Raw genomic sequence first — 17,932 nt, forward strand, 5'->3', positions numbered from 1 at the left:
CGCGCACACACACGTGCACTCACGCACACACACGCACACGCACGCACCCTCCTCGCCCTGCACCGAAGCATCCGCGCCCGTCCCACCACCTCTCCGTAGGGCACCCCGGGGACGGCGATCCCACGGGACAGACGGAAGCCTGGCCACGTCCCCCATCCCTTCAGGGATCCACGGGCACTTCACGCCTCCTCCCTTGGGGAAACCTTCCTAGGAACCCCCCCATCTTTTTTTTTTTTTTTAAAAAAAAAGAGAAAACCCCAACCCTACGTGAAGGAGGGGGGCAGCCAGAGGGTTCCCGGGGATTCCCCGCAGGGAAACCCGGAGCCTCGTAAATAAGATAGCGGGGGGCACCGGGAACACGACACGGCCGAGTCGGGGCAGGACGAGCGGCTGGGGAGGGCCGAGGGGCGCGGGCAGGCAGGGAGGGCGCAGCCTCGACGCCGCAAGATGTTGCGCCCCGATAACCTTGTTTACGGGGGGCCCCCGGGGGGGGCCGGGTGAGCCCGAAAGGGGGGAAAGATTAGGGAGGTGAGCGTGACTCAGGGCATTTGGGCGCGCGACTCTTTCCCTGCGGGCAGCTGCAGGCGGAGCGCGGGCAGGGGCTGGCGGCGAGGGCAGGGGCGTCGCGGAGCCACCCCGGGGGTAAGGTGCGGGGTCGTGGGTGGTGGGAGCGTCTCGGGGGGTCCCTGGGTGCTGGGAGCGGGGGGACGGGGTGGGCGGGGGGGGACGGTGGGGCCAGGCGGGGCTGGGGGAAGCACCCCGGGGTGCCCCCGGAGTGGGGTGGCGTCTGTAGGGATGTCAGCAGGGTGTGCCCATCCACATGGGATGTATGGGCTCCATACTGAGCCACGTTGGGTACCTGTTGCAGGAGGGATCCCAGCCATGCTGCACGGATGGCGTGGAACGTATAGGCTCCATACTGAGCCACGTTGGGTGCCTGCTGCAGGAGGGATCCCAGCCACACTGCACAGATGGTGTGGGATGTATAGGCTCCATACTGAGCCACGTTGGGTACCTGCTGCAGGAGGGACCTGAGCCATGCTGCACAGATGGCATGGAATGTATAGGCTCCATACTGAGCCACGTTGGGTGCCTGCTGCAGGAGGGATCCCAGCCACGCTGCATGGATGGCATGGAACGTGTAGGCTCCATACTGAGCCACGTTGGGTGCCTGCTGCAGGAGGGTTCCCAGCCACGCTGCACAGATGGTGTGGGATGTATAGGCTCCATACTGAGCCACGTTGGGTACCTGCTGCAGGAGGGAGCTGAGCCACACTGAACAGATGGCATGGAATGTATAGGCTCCATACTGAGCCACGTTGGGTGCCTGCTGCAGGAGGGATCCCAGCCATGCTGCCCGGATGGTGTGGGATATATAGGCTCCATACTGAGCCACATTGGGTACCTGTTGCAGGAGGGACCCCAGCCACACTGCATGGATGGCGTGCAATGTATGGGCTCCATACTGAGCACCTGCTGTGGGAGGGAGGTCCTGCACCAAGCCACACTACGTGGATGGTGCGAGAGGTATGGGCTCCGTGCTGACTGTGTGCGATGCGTGCCTTGGGACGTCTGGGCTCTATATGGAGCCGTGCTAGATAGATGGTGTAGGAGGCAGGAGTCCAGTCCTGAGTCATGCTAGCCATGTGGCGTGGGAGGTATGGGCTCTATACTGAGCACGTTGGCTATGTGGTGCAGGAGAGATGGGCTCTATACTGTGCACAAGGGGTGTATGGTGTAGGAGGTATGGACTCCATACCACATACATGACAAGGGAGGTATGGGCTCTACACTGCGCACATGGGGTGTATGGTGCAGGAGGTATGGACTCCATACCATACACATGGTATGGGAGGCATGGGCTCTATACTGCGCACATGGGGTGTACGGTGCAGGAGGTATGGACTCCATACCATGCACGTGATATGGGATGTATGGGCTCTACACTGCGCACATGGGGTGTATGGTGCAGGAGGTATGGACTCCATACCATGCACATGATATGGGACGTATGGGCTCTACACTGCGCACATGGGGTGTATGGTGTAGAAGGTATGGACTCCATACCACATACATGACAAAGGAGGTACGGGCTCTACACTGCGCACATGGGGTGTATGGTGTAGAAGGTATGGACTCCATACCACATACATGACAAGGGAGGTATGGGCTCTACACTGCGCACATGGGGTGTATGGTGCAGGAGGTATGGACTCCATACCATACACATGGTATGGGAGGCATGGGCTCTATACTGCGCACATGGGGTGTACGGTGCAGGAGGTATGGACTCCATACCTGGGACGTATGGGCTCTACACTGTGAGCTGGGCTCTATACGGCACACACGGCGTGGAACGTATGGGCTCTATAAGGTGCGAGGTGGTACAGGGATGGATTCGCCAGGCCCGAGTCCCCTGGGCGCAGGGTGACCCGTACCCAGCGGGTCCCCCCCCCAGCCCCTCACCGCGGCCTCGGGGCACCTCCTGGACCCCGGGGGGGGGGGGGGGGGACGGACGGACAACGGTGGGGGGGGGGGGGTGTGAGCGGGGCGGGGGCCGACACCGCCCGGGCGTTATCAGCGGGACGCAGCCCCGCACACCGGGCTGATGCAAGAGCCGCCGGCGGGACTTGGGGGGGGGGGTGTTGGGGTTCGGGGGTTCGGGGAGGGAGGGGGGGTGCCCGGGCCAGGCCGGCCTTGGGGGGGGGGGTGGGGGTGGGGGGACACGACGACCGGGGGCCGCTGGCGCTGCGGGGCCAGGCGGGGCAGGAAGGAGGAGGCCGGGTCCGGAGCCGGCCGCCGTTCCCGTGGCCCCGCCGAGGTTCCCGAACCCCACCGGGGGGGGGGTCCCGTAGCCCCCAGCGGGGGTCTCCGTGCCCCCACCCCGGCTGCCGGCCGGGAGCGAGCTCCTGCATCACCCTGGTGAGATCTGAGGAGGGGGGGGGGGGGGAGAGCTGGTGTCCCCCCCCAAAGACCCCCTGACCTCGCAGCAACCCCCCCCCCCTCCTCCCCATGAGCCCCCCCTCGTGTTTCTGGGGGGTCCCTGGGCTGGGGCGGGGAGGGGGGGGGGGCGCAGCCGGGGTTCTCATCCCCCCAATCTAGGGAGGATCCCCCCGGGGGGGGGGGATGTGTGTGTGTGTGTGTGCTGGGGCAGAGGGGGCTGAGGATCTCGAGGCAGGACCCCCCCCCAAAGGAGGCTCCGGGCTGGGGGGGGGCAGGTGTGGGGGGCGTTTGGGGTTATGGGGGGACTCGAACCCGTGGATCCCTCCGGGGGTGCCCCGGGGAGGGGGGGGGGTGCTGGGGGGGGGGGGCGGAGTGCGGGGGCAGGGCGCCCCCTGGCGGTTGTCCCCCGCCACAGCCCCGGGGCAGCTGCGGGGGGGGGGGGGACACACGGGTGGGGGCAGCCCTGGGTGGGTGGGGGGGTGTCACAGTGGGGTGCAGAAGGGGGGGGTGCAGGCAGAGGTTGCACCTTCCCACCTCCAGGCACCCACTTGCTGCTTAGGGGGTGCTGCAGGGGTTTTGGGTGCTGAGCGGGGAGGGGGGGGGGGCAGCAGGGCCCCCCCCCCCCCCCCCCCTGCTGCGCACCCTGGGATGCCTGTGCCATCCTGCTTTGGGATGTTGCGGTGAGCCCAGCTGTGCCTCAGTTTCCCCTTTCTCACCCCAGTGGTCTGCCAGGGGCTGCGGGGGGGGGGGGGGGGGGGGTTGCTGGGGGTCCCGGGCACTGCAGTGTGGGACCCCAGGCCCTGTGTGTGGGTCTATATGGGACCCCACCTATGTGCGTGGGTCTGTATGGGACCCCAGTCCCTATGCATTGGTCTATATGGGACCCCAGCCTCTGTGCATGTGTCTATATGGGACCCCAGCCCCGTGTGTGGGTCTATATGGAACCTAGTCCCTGTGCATGGGTCTATATGGGACCCCAGTCCCTGTGCGTGGGTCTATATGGGACCCCAGGCCCTGTGTGTGGGTCTATATGGGACCCCAGTCCCTATGCGTGGGTCTGTATGGGGCCCCAGTCCCTATGCATGGGTCTATATGGGACCCCAGCCCCATGTGTGGGTCTATATGGACCCTAGTCCCTGTGCATGGGTCTATATGGGACCCCAGGCCCGTGCGTGGGTCTATATGGGACCCCAGTCCCTGTGTGTGGGTCTATATGGGACCCCAGGCCCTGTGTGTGGGTCTATATGGGACCCCAGTCCTTGTGCGTGGGTCTGTATGGGACCCCACCTATGTGCGTGGGTCTGTATGGGACCCCAGTCCCTATGCATTGGTCTATATGGGACCCCAGCCTCTGTGCATGGGTCTATATGGGACCCCAGCCCCATGTGTGGGTCTATATGGACCCCAGTCCCTGTGCGTGGGTCTATATGGGACCCCAGCCTCTGTGCGTGGGTCTATATGGGACCCCAGTCCCTGTGCGTGGGTCTCTATGGGACCCCAGTCCCTATGCATTGGTCTATATGGGACCCCAGCCTCTGTGCATGGGTCTATATGGGACCCCAGCCCCATGTGTGGGTCTATATGGACCCCAGTCCCTGTGTGTGGGTCTATATGGGACCCCAGTCCCTGTGCGTGGGTCTATATGGGACCCCAGGCCCTGTGCGTGGGTCTATAGGGGACCCCACCCACACATGAGGGGTCATGTGGGATCCAGCCCATGTACGCGGGTCCACAGGGGACCTGACCCCCAGGCGCAGGACACGGCAGGACCAACCGGCATGTGCGGGCACGGGTGGGCCAGGACGGGATGCCACGTCCCTGGTGGGAAGCTGCGGGGGCTCTGCCATCGCCTGACGTCGGTTCCCATCCCAGACGGAGGCAGGGCAGGGCACCGCTTCCCCGGGGGACCCCCGGCCCCGAGACCTCCTGGCCCGTGGGGAGCGGGTTACGCAGGCGGGGGCTGCGGGAACGGCCCCGGCGTCCGGCTTCAGCCCCATCCCAGGGAACAAATCCCACATCCCGGGGGGCACCGAGTACCGCCCCGGCCTCTCCTAACAGATTTTCTCTCCCTTTCCCCTGCGCTCGCCCTGATGCCACAGGGTGCCGGGTTATGGTGCTGCCGGGCTGATTGCCGGGACGCAGCGAGGCGGTGGTGGGGGTCGAGCCCGGAGCCATGGAGGGGCCCGGTCAGGTAGGGAGACCCGGCCCCAAGCCCTGGCTCTACCGCTGCGCCCCGGCTGGCTCCCACCCCCGGCACGGCCCCGGCGAGGCGCTGGGGGTGCTGGTCCCCACTGAACCCCCTTCTCTCTGTCCCCGCAGGAGGCCTACGAGGAGAGGATGAGGAGGACCCTGGACCCCGAGGGCTACGAGGACCCCGGCATAAAGGACTCCCGCCTATCGCTGGGGGAGATGAGCAGTGAGTGGCTCCTTCGGGTGCTGGGGGACGCTGGGCACGCGTGGGCACCGTCGTTGCATGGGGAATGGCGTTGCACGGGCACCAGTGTCGTACGGGCGCCAGCGTTGCAGAGGTGACGGCGTTGCGTGGGTGATGGCATTGCGTGGGCGATGGCACCGCGCGGGCATCAGCGTTGCACGGGAACCGGCACCGGCTGGGTGCCAGCGTTGCGGGGGCACCGGTGGTTTAAGGTTGCATGTTGCATGGGTGCCAGAGTTTCAGGGGTGCCAGCTAAGCAGGGGTACCAGCATGGCACAGGTGTGTTGCATGGGCGCCAGCGTTGCATGGGCACCAGCGTCGCATGGGTGCCAGCGTTGTATAGGTGCCAGCGTTGCATGGGTGCCCGTGTTGCATCAGCACCATATTACGTGGGTGCCAGCATGGCACAGATGTGTTGCATGGGCACCAGCGCTGCGCAGACGCGTTGCATGAGTGCCAGCGTTGCATGGGCACCAGCGTCGCATGGGTGCCAGCGTTGCACAGATGTGTTGCACGGGTGCCAGCGTTGCACAGGCAGCAGGGCTCGCTCGGAGCCCCGGGGAGGTCAGGCAGGGACACGCAGCCTTCGGGATCGCATCTCCCAAAGGCAGCGACGCCCTTTGCCAAAGCCCTGGAGCCGGTGAGGTGCCACCTCCAGCGCAAGGGCTATGGGTGCCCGAGACAGGGCCGAGCTTGGGGACACCCGAGGGTCCTCGAGGCCATGACTGAGAGTCCCCGGGGAGGGAGGTGAGGGGAGTTTGGGGGGTTCTGCATGCCCCAGAGCATCCCCTTGCCCAAAAGCTTGGATGTGCCGCCCCGAGGGGTTGCTTGGGCTGTGCCGGCTCCCGGCCTCCAGCCCCTCGGGTCCCCGTTTGGGGTGACGCATGTCGGGGGGGTAACGCTGCCGCCTGTTCTGCGCAGGGGCCAGCGCCGGCACCGGGTCCCCCTTGCACACGTGGAGGGCCAGAGCCGAGGAGCTGACGCCCCTGCGGTGAGTCCCCCAAATCGGGCAAGGGGCCGGACACTGCCCAGCCTGCCCGGCTGGCATCGGCAAGGGGAGGCTGCCGGCACCCATGGGTGCCCGGTGCTGACTCCCGACCCCCCCCCCCCCCCCCCCCATCCTGGCGGTGTGTGTTTTGCAGCCGGTATTTGCCCAGCCGCCGGGGATGCTATGACGTGGATGGGAGGAGGCGCGCGGCCGGGGCCCCCCCGGGACAGGCGAGCCGCCGTGGCGGAGGGCAGCGTGAGTGACCATGGGGGCACCGGGGGACGAAGCCCAGCCCTGGCATCCCACCCCCCATCCCCAACCCAGCCCTCCGTCGCGCCACCAGCCCCGGCTTTGCCACCCCCGTCCCCACCATTCGCGGGGGTGACCGTCACCCGGGCGTCAGGGCACGCCACGGGGTGACCGCTGCCGCTTGTCCGTAATCGCCCGCTGATTGAGGATAAATAAAGTCTTTGTTTGGGGTGAGGACAAGAACCACTTGGGGCTGAACGCTGGCTGGCGCCGGGCGGCTTGGCGGCGGTGGCAACGGGCTGCGACGAGGACAGGCTCGTGCCCAACGTGCCACCGCCAACGCTGTCGGGGACACTGGGGGGGGGAACGACACACGCGCCCCATCCCTGCTCGCGTGGGCACAGCATCCTTCAGCCGGCAGAGCGGGATGCGGCTCTTACGGCATCACCCCGCCGGGTGACCTGGCTGGGGGCAGCGAGGGGACCGCGGTGGTCCCCATTTGGGGGAGAAGGGGACGGGGTGAACCTGTCCCCGGCACTGGGGCGGCCACGGGCGAGCAGGACCCGAGCTGGTGTTTACTGTCAGCAAAGGCAAAGTGCTCCGGGATTTACGGTGCACACACGGCGGCTGTGGGGCGTGGGGCTCGGCCCCCGCTTTATAGGGCTGGAGCCTTGCGAGGCCGTGGGGAGCGCAGGGGGGTCGTAGGTAGGTGGGGGACGGGGACGGGGACACCTCGAGCTCCTGGGGTCTGACTGGCTGGGGATGTGCCGTCCCCATCCCAGTCCAAGGGGCAGAGCTCAGTGCTGGGGTCAGGGTTGTGCCAGTGACAGGGTGGTGGGACAGAGCGTGGCCACGAGTCCTGCCCGCATCCCAGCGCCGGTGATGTCCCCAGACTGTCGCCTTGCCCCAGGAGCTGGGCTGCAAGGGTTCGAGGGGCTGGAGGTGGGCACCGGCAGGGTGGGGGGTGACGGAGGGCCACATCCAGCAAGCCCTAACTGGTTGAAGGATGGGGTGGGGAAGCATCCAGCAAACCCCAGCTTGGTCTGGGATGGGGCAATGGAGGGGGGGACACGTCCAGCGAGTCCCAGCTGGGTCTGGGGTGGGGGTGATGGAGTAGGAGACACATCCAGGCAACCCCAACTGGGTCTGGGATGGGAGTGATGAGGGGGAGATGCCTCCAACAGACCCCAGGGGGGTCCGGGCCTTGGCTAATGCATCGGTGGCTCCACTCGCAGCTTCGTCGGTGACCGATGTGGACCTGGAGGCGGGGGGGAGCACGAGGCCTGTGTCCCAGCGAGAGACCCATGAGGTGGGTGCTGCCCTGAGGACCCCCATTCCTTCCCCATTCCCGGGGGTGGGTGGACTGTGGCCATCTGGGGACCAACCTCGCACCAAGCCCTGGGGACACCAGGGTACGGGGAGATGCTGATACCGGAGCTGCAGCTCTGGGTCTCCTGGGGGCCCCCGGTGCGGCCAGGGGGGACCCTGACCCCCAGCTCTGGCTGCAGGGCTACGTGGAGCTGCACGAGCTGGTCATGGACAACAGAAAGGAGCTGTACTGGATGGAGGCCAGCCACTGGCTCAAACTGGAGGAAGACTTCAAGGAAGCCGGGCACTGGGGTCAGCCCCATCTCTCCTTCCTGACCTACCGCAGCCTCCTGGATATCCGACGGGCTTTGCCCAAAGGTGGGGACACCGGCTGGGGCCGGGATGGTGGCAGGGACCCCGTGCCAGCCGGCCGGTGACGGTGCTATCCCCGTAGGCGCCGTGCTCTTCAACGTGGCGGCCAACTCGCTGGCGGCCATCGCCCACGTCCTCATCGACCAGATGATCTACGAGGGGCAGATCAAGCCGCAGGACCGGGATGACATCCTGAGGACGCTGCTGCTGGAGCACAAGTACGGCTGGGGGTGATGGCCCTGGGGGGGGGACCCCCAGTGTCCAGGCTGGATCCGGCCCCAGCGAGTCCTGCTGGAGCCTGGCACGGGGTGGAAAAGCCCCTCCGTGGTTTGGTTTTGCCTCCCAGCCCATTTTGGGGGTCCCTGCAATACCCCCAGAGCTGGGGCTGTCTTATGGGGTTTTGGGGGGGGGGTGTGTCAAGAGGTGCTGGCCCATCTGACGCCGCCCTCACTGCTGCTTTAGACACCCCAGCGAGGACAAGCAGTTTGGGACCCCGTCGCCGGCGCAGCTGCAGCGCTCGGGCACGGGCCAGGCAGAGACGGAGCAGCCGCTGCTGCGGGAGCAGCAGCCCCTGGAGATGCGCGGGCTGGCCGGGGCCGAGCAGGCGAGCAGGGACAGGGCTGGGGTGGGGGGTGATGGGGGGCCGGGGGGGGTGCAGGGAGGGCATTGGGGTGGAGAGTCGGGGGTGCCAGGTCTGGCCAGGGTGTTGGGGAGGGCTGCTGGGAGGTGCATACGAGGTGTACGTGAACACACACACCTTCGCACACGCGTGTGCGCACACTGGGCAGTTGCACGCTCTCGCAGGGACCCCCGTGCTGCGCGTCCCCCGGGGAGTGCACCCACCCACTGACACACGCTCGTGCACACTTGCACACCTATCCACATGCACTCACACAGGCACGAGCGTGCACGGGTACAAACACCTCCCCAAACTCCCACGCGCACCGCTTTCTCTCACCCCGGCACACGTGTGCGCACACGTGCACGTGCACGCTTGTGCAGGCATATGCAGGCGCATGCACGCGCATACCTTCACGCTCGCAGGGGCGTGCACACACACGGGTGCACACGCACGCACGTACATGTGCACGCAGGGGAGGTGTTGCCTTGGGATGGTGTGAGGGAGCCGGGCTTTCGGGGGACAGAGGCGACACGCAGGGGATGGTGGGGGGACACGCAGGGGATGGAGGGGGAGACGCAGGGGACAGCCACCAGGGATGGCTGGCTGATTCCTGCTATTTGTCTGCCTGCAACAGAGCCCGAGCAGGGCCACTAGACCCCAGCTCCCTGAGAAGGTCCCCAAAGATGCCGAGGCCACGCTGGTCCTCGTGGGTGAGTGGTCAGAGGGGAGGTGGGTGCGGGGTCAGGACGGTGGGTGCGGGGTCAGGACGGTGGGTGCGGGGCCGGGCTGTGCAGGGGGAGCTTTGGCGTCTGCCCGTCGCTGCCTGCTCGCTCACTCGCTGCATTTCTTGTGCCTTTTTCGACTCTCCCCGTCCTCAGCCTTCGCCGCTGCCTGCTGCTGCTCAGTGCTGCTCTCTGGGCCCCGTGTCTCCATGTCCCTTGTCCTCCTCATGTCCCATTTCCCCACTCCCCTGTGCCCCCATGTTCTCATGTCTCTATGTCCCCACGCCCCAATGTCCCTGTGCTCCCATGCCCACCTATCCCTGTGTCCCCGTGTCTGTATGTCCCTGTGCCTCATTGTCCTCATGTCTTTGTGCCCCTATCCTATTCCCTTTGTCCCCCCATGCCCCCATGCCTCTGTCACCTTGTGTCCATATCCCGATGTCCCCATGTTTCGATGTCCCCATGTCTCCGTGCTCCTGTGTCCCCACATCCCTGTGCCCCTGTGCCCGGCCCCCCCCATGACCCCCATCCCATCCCATCCTCCCTCCCAGGCTGCGCAGCCTTCCTGGAGCAGCCAACGCTGGCCTTCATGCGCCTGAAGAACGCGGTGACACTGGACACTGTCCTCGACGTGTCCCTACCCGTCCGCTTCCTCTTCGTGGTCCTGGGCCCCGACAGCCCCCACATCAGCTACCACGAGATCGGCCGCACCATCGCCACCATGATGTCCGAGAGGGTACGGCTCACCCGCCATTGCCACCAGCACTGCCGTCCAGGGTGCCAGCCCCCCTGAGCACCCCAAAGTCCCCAGCCCTGGGGCTGCACCCTCTAACAGGGCTCGTCCCACTGTGCCCTGTCCCTCTCTGTGCCCGTGTCCCTGTGTCCCCATGCCACTATGTCCCCTTGTCCCCATGCACCTGTGTCCTCATCCTTCTGGGTCTCCATGTCTTCCTGCACCCCTGTCTCCATCTCCACATGCACCCCTGTCCCTATGTCCATATGCATCCCTGTCCCCACACTTCTGTGTCCCTATGGCCCCATGCTCCCATGTCCCTGAGGTCAAATGTCCCCTTGTCCCCATATGTCCAAGCAACCATGTCCTCATGCTCCTGTGGTCCTAAGTCCTCCACATCCCCCCTTACCCCCCTGTCCCCAAGCCCCTGTGTCCCCGTGCCCCTGCTCATCCTCATGCCCCCATGTCCACATGCGATCGTGTCCCCACGATGCCCCATCCCCGTGGGGATGCTCAGGGGCCGGGTGGGTGCCCAACAGCACCCAAGGGTGCCGGAGATGGCTGAGCGCCCATCCCCGGGCCACCCCGCAGGTCTTTCGCCGGGATGCCTACCTGGCTGAGAGTCGCCAGGAGCTGCTGAAGGGGGTGGACGATTTCCTGGAGGCCAGCATCGTCCTGCCGCCCACCGACACCATTAACGAGCAGCTCCTCCGCAGCCTGGTGCCACTGCAGCACGAGCTGCTCCGCCGCCGCTACCAGCCCCCCGAGAAGGCGTCGGCCAAGGACCTCCTAAAAGGCCTGAGTACGGCGGGGACCACCACAGCCCCCCTGGGATCCCCCATCCCCGTGGTTGGCGGGACCCCCCTCCCTTGCAGGTGGGGTCCCTCCATGGCCGCCTGCTTGTGTCCCCAGAGCTGGAAGAACCGGTACCGGAGGACGACGACCCCCTGCGCAGGACGGGGAGGCCTTTTGGGGGGCTGGTGAGGGACATCCGCCGCCGGTACCCCAAATATCTCAGCGACATCAAGGACGCCTTGACCCCCCAGTGTCTGGCCGCCATCATCTTCATCTACTTTGCGGCGCTGTCACCTGCTATCACCTTTGGAGGCTTGCTGAGTAATGGGGGGACAGACTGGGGACACGCCAGGGGATGGGGACGGGGTTGGGGGAGCGGGGCTGCCACCACCTGCAGCACCATCCCCTGGGGATTCCCCTGCGGGGTGGGGGTATTGCACCCCCTAATCCCCGTGCTGATGAGTGTGGGATGGGGGGGACACAGCGCTGTCTCCCCCCCGGCACCCACCGGCTCTGCTCCCCTCCAGGTGAGAAGACCAACGGCATGATGGGGGTGTCGGAGCTTCTCCTCTCCACCTGCGTGCAGTGCGTCCTCTTCAGCATCCTCAGTGCCCAGCCCCTGCTCGTCGTCGGCTTCTCAGGGCCCCTCCTCGTCTTCGAGGAAGCCTTCTACTCGGTGGGTGCTCCCCTGCGCCCCTGGGTGTCCCCCACCCACCCACCAGTGGTCCCCACGGCGGGCTCGTGGTGTCCCCACCAGCCCTGGCAGAAGCACAGGGTGCTGCCGGGAGGGGATGCCATGAGGGTGATGGCACATGGGTGATGCTGCTGCATGGGTGATGCTGCATGGGTGATGCCATGTGGGTGACGGCACATGGGTGATGCTGCATGGGTGATGCTGCATGGGTGATGCCATGTGGGTGATGGCACATGGCTGATGCTGCATGGGTGATGCCATGTGGGTGACGGCACATGGCTGATGCTGCATGGGTGATGCTGCATGGGTGATGCCATGTGGGTGATGGCATATGGGTGCTATCACGCAGGTAGAGCCATCCAGGGGATGGCACAGGGGGTGATGCGAGGTGCACGATGCCACGTGGGTGATGCCAAATAGCTGACGCCACATGCGTGACACCATGCGGGTGATGCCAGGCGGGTCCTGCCAAGTGGGTGATCCCACAGGGGTCCGGCTGCACTGGGGTACCACTGTCCCCATCCTGGCACCCCCCAGCCCCTGGGCAGGAGACGCAGGGCCACCGTGGGACCCTGGGGTCCAGCCCCCCTGGGTGCCCATGTCAGGAGCTCCCGGGGGGCTGACAGAGCTCTGCTTTCTGGTTCCCCAGTTCTGCAATAGCTATGGCATGGAGTACATCGTGGGCCGGGTCTGGATCGGCTTCTGGCTGATCCTGCTGGTGCTGGTGGTGGTGGCCTGCGAGGGCAGCTTCCTGGTGCGCTACCTGTCCCGCTACACCCAGGAGATCTTCTCCTTCCTCATCTCCCTCATCTTCATCTACGAGACCTTCTACAAGCTCGTCACGGTGAGGGGCGCGGGGGTCCCGCAGTGGGAAAGAGGTGGGGGGCTGCAGATTGTAGTCATCACCCAGGTTCCCATAGAAATGGGGGGAGCTGGGTGAGGGATGCAGGTGAGGGATGGACCCCATCTCTCAGCGATTTCTTCCTCTTCCCAGGTGTTTCCCAGCCTGCGGTTCTCTCCGCAGGGGGCGGGTTGGGGCAGGGAGGTGAAGCCCAGGCAGATGTCCCACCTGGGCTGCGGCAAACACGGTCCTTGCCCAGGAACTGCCCAGAGAGCCCTGATTTCTTCCCCCATCCCCTGGCTCAGAGCCTTCCCAGCTGGCTGGTAGCAATGGGACAGTGTCACCCTGTGCACTGAGTGCCCACAGGGACACCTCTGGTGCTGGAGAGGTGACAGGCAAGACACATGCCCCATCACACCCTGGCCCCCCATCACACCGAGGTGCCCCCCTCTACAGGCTCGGCACAGCCCCAAACATCCTGGGTGACACATGGTCCGCAGCAGGGCTGTACTCGTCCGTCCCCACCGAGCCACCCAGCCCCTGCTCCGGCCCCATTTCCGAAGGAGCGTGGAGAAAACCAAGCCTAAAAATAACTCCCTGCTCACCGTGTGCCAAGCTCCCAGCCTCACCGGTTGTCCTGGCACGCACCCACACACCCACGGGGCTCCCAGCATGGCAGGAGGAGTTCAGAGGGATCCCCCATCCCCACCCGCTAGCAGGGATCCCATCCTCTCTGACCCTCTCCCTTTTCCTCCACAGATCTTCAAGAATCACCCGCTACAGCGGTTTTACGACACGACGGACGTAGTTAACCCCAAGGTGCCAGAGCCCAACACGGCGCTGCTGTCCCTCGTCCTCATGGCCGGCACCTTCTTCCTGGCTTTCTTCCTCCGCAAGTTCAAGAATAGCACTTTCCTGCCTGGCAGGGTGAGGACGGGGAGGAGCACAGTGGTGTCCCCATCGTCATCGTCCTCCCACTGGACCCTGGGACAGCGCTGGGGGCAAAATGGGGGCTCGGCGGGTGCGGTCTCCTGAAAGGGGCTGGCTGAGACCGTGCAAACTCATTGCATGCTCCTGCAGAGGTCTTTGCTAGAGCTCGCTGCCGGCGGGGACACGGCAGGCGGGGATCCCCTCGGCTGGGTGGGGACACAGGCGGGTTTAACGGGATCACGGTGTCCCCCCAGGTCCGGCGCTTGATCGGGGACTTTGGGGTGCCCATTTCCATCTTCATCATGGCGCTGGTCGACTTCTTCATCAAGGACACGTACACGCAGGTCAGGGAGCAGCGGGAGGGCAGGGCTGCGGGGAGACGGGTGTCCCCAACAAGGGGACGGGGAGCCGGGTGCCCCATCCCTGTCCCCTCACTCCCCCATCTCTGCTCCCATCCAGAAACTCAATGTCCCCAAAGGGTTGGAGGTCACCAACTCGTCCGCCCGGGGCTGGTTTATCAACCCCATGGGGGAGGACAACAGCTTCCCCATCTGGATGATGTTCGCCTCCGTGGTGCCCGCCCTCCTGGTCTTCATCCTCATCTTCCTCGAGACACAGATCACCACGTGAGGACCGGAGGGATACAGGGAGGGAAGGGAGGACTGCGGGGTGCCTGGCAGGACAGGGATGGAAAGGGACTTCCCACCATTGACTCTTCCCTCTCTGTCCCCGGCAGCCTCATCGTCAGCAAGCCCGAGAGGAAACTGGTGAAAGGCTCCGGCTTCCACCTGGACCTGCTGCTGATCGTGGCCATGGGGGGGGTGGCCGCCCTCTTCGGCATGCCATGGCTCAGCGCCACCACCGTCCGCACCATCACCCACGCCAACGCCCTCACCGTCATGAGCAAGACCTCCGCTCCTGGCGAGAAGTCTCAGATCCTGGAGGTCAAGGAGCAACGCGTGAGCGGCTTCTTTGTGGCCTTACTCATCGGTGAGCTGGGGACGTGCCCCCCCCACCCCAGCCCGGGCAGCAAGGACTGCGTGCCCCCAACAGCTCTCCCTGACCTCTCCCTCTCCGCCGCAGGCATCTCCATCCTCATGGAGCCCATCCTAAAGTACATCCCGCTGGCCGTGCTCTTCGGCATCTTCCTCTACATGGGCGTCACCTCCCTCTTTGGCATCCAGCTCTTTGACCGCATTCTGCTCTTGCTGATGCCACCCAAGTACCACCCCAGAGAGCCCTACGTCACCCGGGTGAGTGAGCCTTGTGTCACCCGGTGGGGTGGCCGTGGGCTTGGGGGGTGTCCTGGGCTGCAGGACCCCCGCGGTGCTGCCTGCAGTTGCTTGGGGCTCCCCCAAAGAGCCTCCTCTTTCAGCGTTGACCTTCGCTGGGCTCTTCAGGCCGTTGGTCCTGCCCAGTAGTCAGCACCCTGGCAAGGGTGCGGGGTGCTGGACTCACCACCCTGACCCCGCTGGGGTCCTTGTCCTGCAGGTGAAGACTTGGCGGATGCACCTCTTCACCTTCACCCAGATCATCGTCCTGGGGCTGCTGTGGGTGGTGAAGTCCACCCCGGCCTCGCTGGCGCTGCCCTTCGTCCTCATCCTCACCGTGCCCCTGCGGCGCTTACTGCTGCCCAGGATCTTCCAGGACATTGAGCTCAAATGCGTACGTAGCCCTGGCGTGGGCTGGGAGCCATTGCGGCGCTGTCCCCATCCCTGTGCCCATCCCTGTCCCCATCCTCATCCCCATCCCTATCCCTGTCTCCATCCTTGTTCCCATCCCTATCACCGTCCCCACCCTCATCCCTGTCCCTGCCTGTGTCTCCATCCTCATCCCCATCCCTGTCCCCATCCTCATCCCCATCTGTATCCCCATCCTCATCCTCATCTGTGTCTCCATCCCTATCCCTGTCTCCATCCTGGTTCCCACCCCTATTGCTGTCCCCAGCCTCATCCCTGCCCCTATTCCCATAGCCATCCCAGCCCCTATCTCTGTCTCCATCCCCGTCACTGTCCCTGTCCTCAATCCTGTCCCCATTCCTGACCCCTCCCCACACCCACCCTGTCCCCATCCTATCTCTCCCTGTCCCCGTCCCAGTCCCCATCCCACCTAACACCCTCTCCCATCCCTCCAGCTGGATGCGGACGATGCCGTGGTGACCTTCGAAGAGGTGGCGGGCACGGACGTGTACAACGAGGTGCAGATGCCCAGCTAAGGGCTCACTGCCACCCACCCCCCCCGGATGGCCCAGCACCCCCCTGGTCTCCCCCCACCTTCTTATAGCTCCACTGCTGCCATCCCGGGGCTGCTGGGTGACAGAGAACTTGGGGACACGGCCCCGGTCCCCACCCTGTGAATGGAGACTTTTTTTTTTTTTTTTTTTTTTTTTTTACCATTTTTTCCCCTTTTTTAAAACTATTTTGGATGATGTGGTCTCACCCACACTTTGCTACTCTCTGGAGAAGAGGCTGCCCGGGTTGGGGGGGGGTCCCACAGGCCACCCCCCACCCCATGGCAGGGTGGGATGGCCTATGTCCCATGTCACTGTCCTGTCCCCAAGACCACCCTGGGGCTGTGACCAGGCACGGGAAGGAGCTGGAGGAAGACGCCCGAGCCCGGAGACAGGAGGAAGGCAGGGACAGGGTGACATGGTGGGGATGGAGATGCAGCAGGATGGGGTCCCCCCCCATTCCCCCCCAGCCCAGCTGCCTCCCCTGGGGAGTCCCCCCTGCCCAGTCCCTCTTCCCCAAACGAACTTTCAGTGCTAATGAACACGAGCTGGGACAGACCCTTCACCCCACAGAGCCCTTTTCCTCTTTTCTCCATCGTTTTGCTCCGGCGAGAGCATCCCGGCGGCTCTGCTGCGCTCATGGCCGCTCACAGCATCTCCCAGGGTCAGGATGTAAATAGTCTAGCGAGGGGATTTATATATTTGCAATGAAGATAATCATGGTAAAAACACCCCCCCAAAAAAATTATGCTGATGCTTCCGCAGGTAGGATTCACGTAGAACCAAACAAAAATCCAAAAAAAAGGCCAGAAAAGTGCCTTAAAAAAAGAAAAAAATGAGGGGGGGGAAAAAAAAAAAGCAGCTGCAAGGAGTGATCTGTATATTTGATGCTAGCGATTGGGGGAGTCTGTAATTTATTTCTAAAGGCTGATTGTGCTCCTGCCCACAGTGGGGGCCGTGTGCGTGTGTGTGTATATACTAGAGAGAAACTATATAAAAATTTACAATTTTCTAGAAAGGCTTATTTTAAAGGATCCTGGTCAGGGCCTAAACTCTACGGACCAGTCAGGCAGCATCATTTAACTGATGAATTAGTGTTAGTATAATTCTTTATTTTTTTAGCATTTCAGTTAAATCCGTGTAGTTTTTCCTTGATTTTTCCCTTGCTTGCTGACCGCGTCTTGCCCCGTCTCCGTCAGGATTGCTCCCAAACTGGCTGAGCATCCTCCTGCTTCTGCCGGGGCTGATCCTGTCCTGGTCAGACCCAAGGGCTGGATCCAGCCAGGGTGCAGCACACCCGATCAGGCTGTGAATTTGCTCCTTTTTGCATAAACCGGAGCAGGGGAGGCCCCAAAATCAGCATGGAGGATGGCGGAGGTGGGGCAGCCGTGCCCAGGGCTGTGCTGCCTCATGTTTGGGTTGGTTTAGTTTTATTAATTATGTGTCTGAAATAAACAATGTTGCGAGCTTTGGTTTTTTGCTTTCCCTTCCCTTCCCCACCCACCTCTTTAATAAAGGCTTTAATAAATAAATAAATAAAATCAGAGAGGAAGTGGGGTTTTTCTTTCTGGTTGGTTGAGCATTTGCTGGGGGGGGGTGTCACCTTATTTAATTGCCTCCCCCCCCCCCCCCCCAAGAGACCAGCAGCATCCCTTGAAGGTGTCTGTCCCCGCCACCCCAAGATACTCAGTGTAGCTGTACCAAGATACTTGCCATGGTGTCCCGGGATGCTCGCTGCATCCTGGGTGCTCACTGCAGCCATCCTAGGATGCTCCCCATAGTCATCCTGGGATGCTCCCCATAGTCATCCTGGGATGTTCACTGCGGCCATCCTGGGATGCTCCCCATAGTCATCCCGGGATGCTCACTGCGGCCATCCTGGGATGCTCCCCATAGTCATCCTGGGATGTTCACTGCGGCCATCCTGGGATGCTCCCCATAGTCATCCTGGGATGCTCCCCATAGTCATCCCGGGGTGCTCCCCATAGTCATCCTGGGATGCTCACTGCGGCCATCCTGGGATGCTCCCCATAGTCATCCCGGGATGCTCCCCATAGTCATCCTGGGATGC

The 17,932-nt window shown here is 64.0% G+C and overlaps 1 protein-coding gene across 2 annotated transcripts; it reads left to right on the plus strand.

Moving 5' to 3' along the window:
- Nucleotides 1–523: 523 nt before the first annotated feature.
- SLC4A1 (solute carrier family 4 member 1 (Diego blood group)) lies at nucleotides 524–17,384 on the plus strand. Of its 2 annotated transcripts, XM_049800826.1 has the most exons (22): nucleotides 533–642; nucleotides 5,043–5,134; nucleotides 5,263–5,359; nucleotides 6,299–6,368; nucleotides 6,520–6,620; nucleotides 7,850–7,923; nucleotides 8,123–8,300; nucleotides 8,377–8,512; nucleotides 8,757–8,898; nucleotides 9,551–9,626; nucleotides 10,190–10,374; nucleotides 10,963–11,173; nucleotides 11,284–11,487; nucleotides 11,694–11,842; nucleotides 12,510–12,704; nucleotides 13,461–13,628; nucleotides 13,886–13,975; nucleotides 14,091–14,257; nucleotides 14,368–14,621; nucleotides 14,715–14,884; nucleotides 15,123–15,296; nucleotides 15,766–17,384. In XM_049800826.1, the coding sequence occupies exons 2-22, from the start codon at nucleotides 5,117–5,119 to the stop codon at nucleotides 15,844–15,846; spliced, it is 2,940 nt and encodes a 979-aa protein (XP_049656783.1). In that variant the 5' UTR covers nucleotides 533–642; nucleotides 5,043–5,116; the 3' UTR covers nucleotides 15,847–17,384. The 2 variants fall into 2 exon arrangements, with proteins under 2 accessions (XP_049656784.1, XP_049656783.1); XM_049800827.1 differs by lacking the exon at nucleotides 5,043–5,134 and having other exon boundaries at nucleotides 524–642; nucleotides 15,766–17,382.
- The last annotated feature ends 548 nt before the right edge of the window (nucleotides 17,385–17,932 follow it).

Source organism: Accipiter gentilis, chromosome 5 (assembly GCF_929443795.1).
Source record: "Accipiter gentilis chromosome 5, bAccGen1.1, whole genome shotgun sequence".
Classification (NCBI taxonomy): domain Eukaryota; kingdom Metazoa; phylum Chordata; class Aves; order Accipitriformes; family Accipitridae; genus Astur; species Astur gentilis.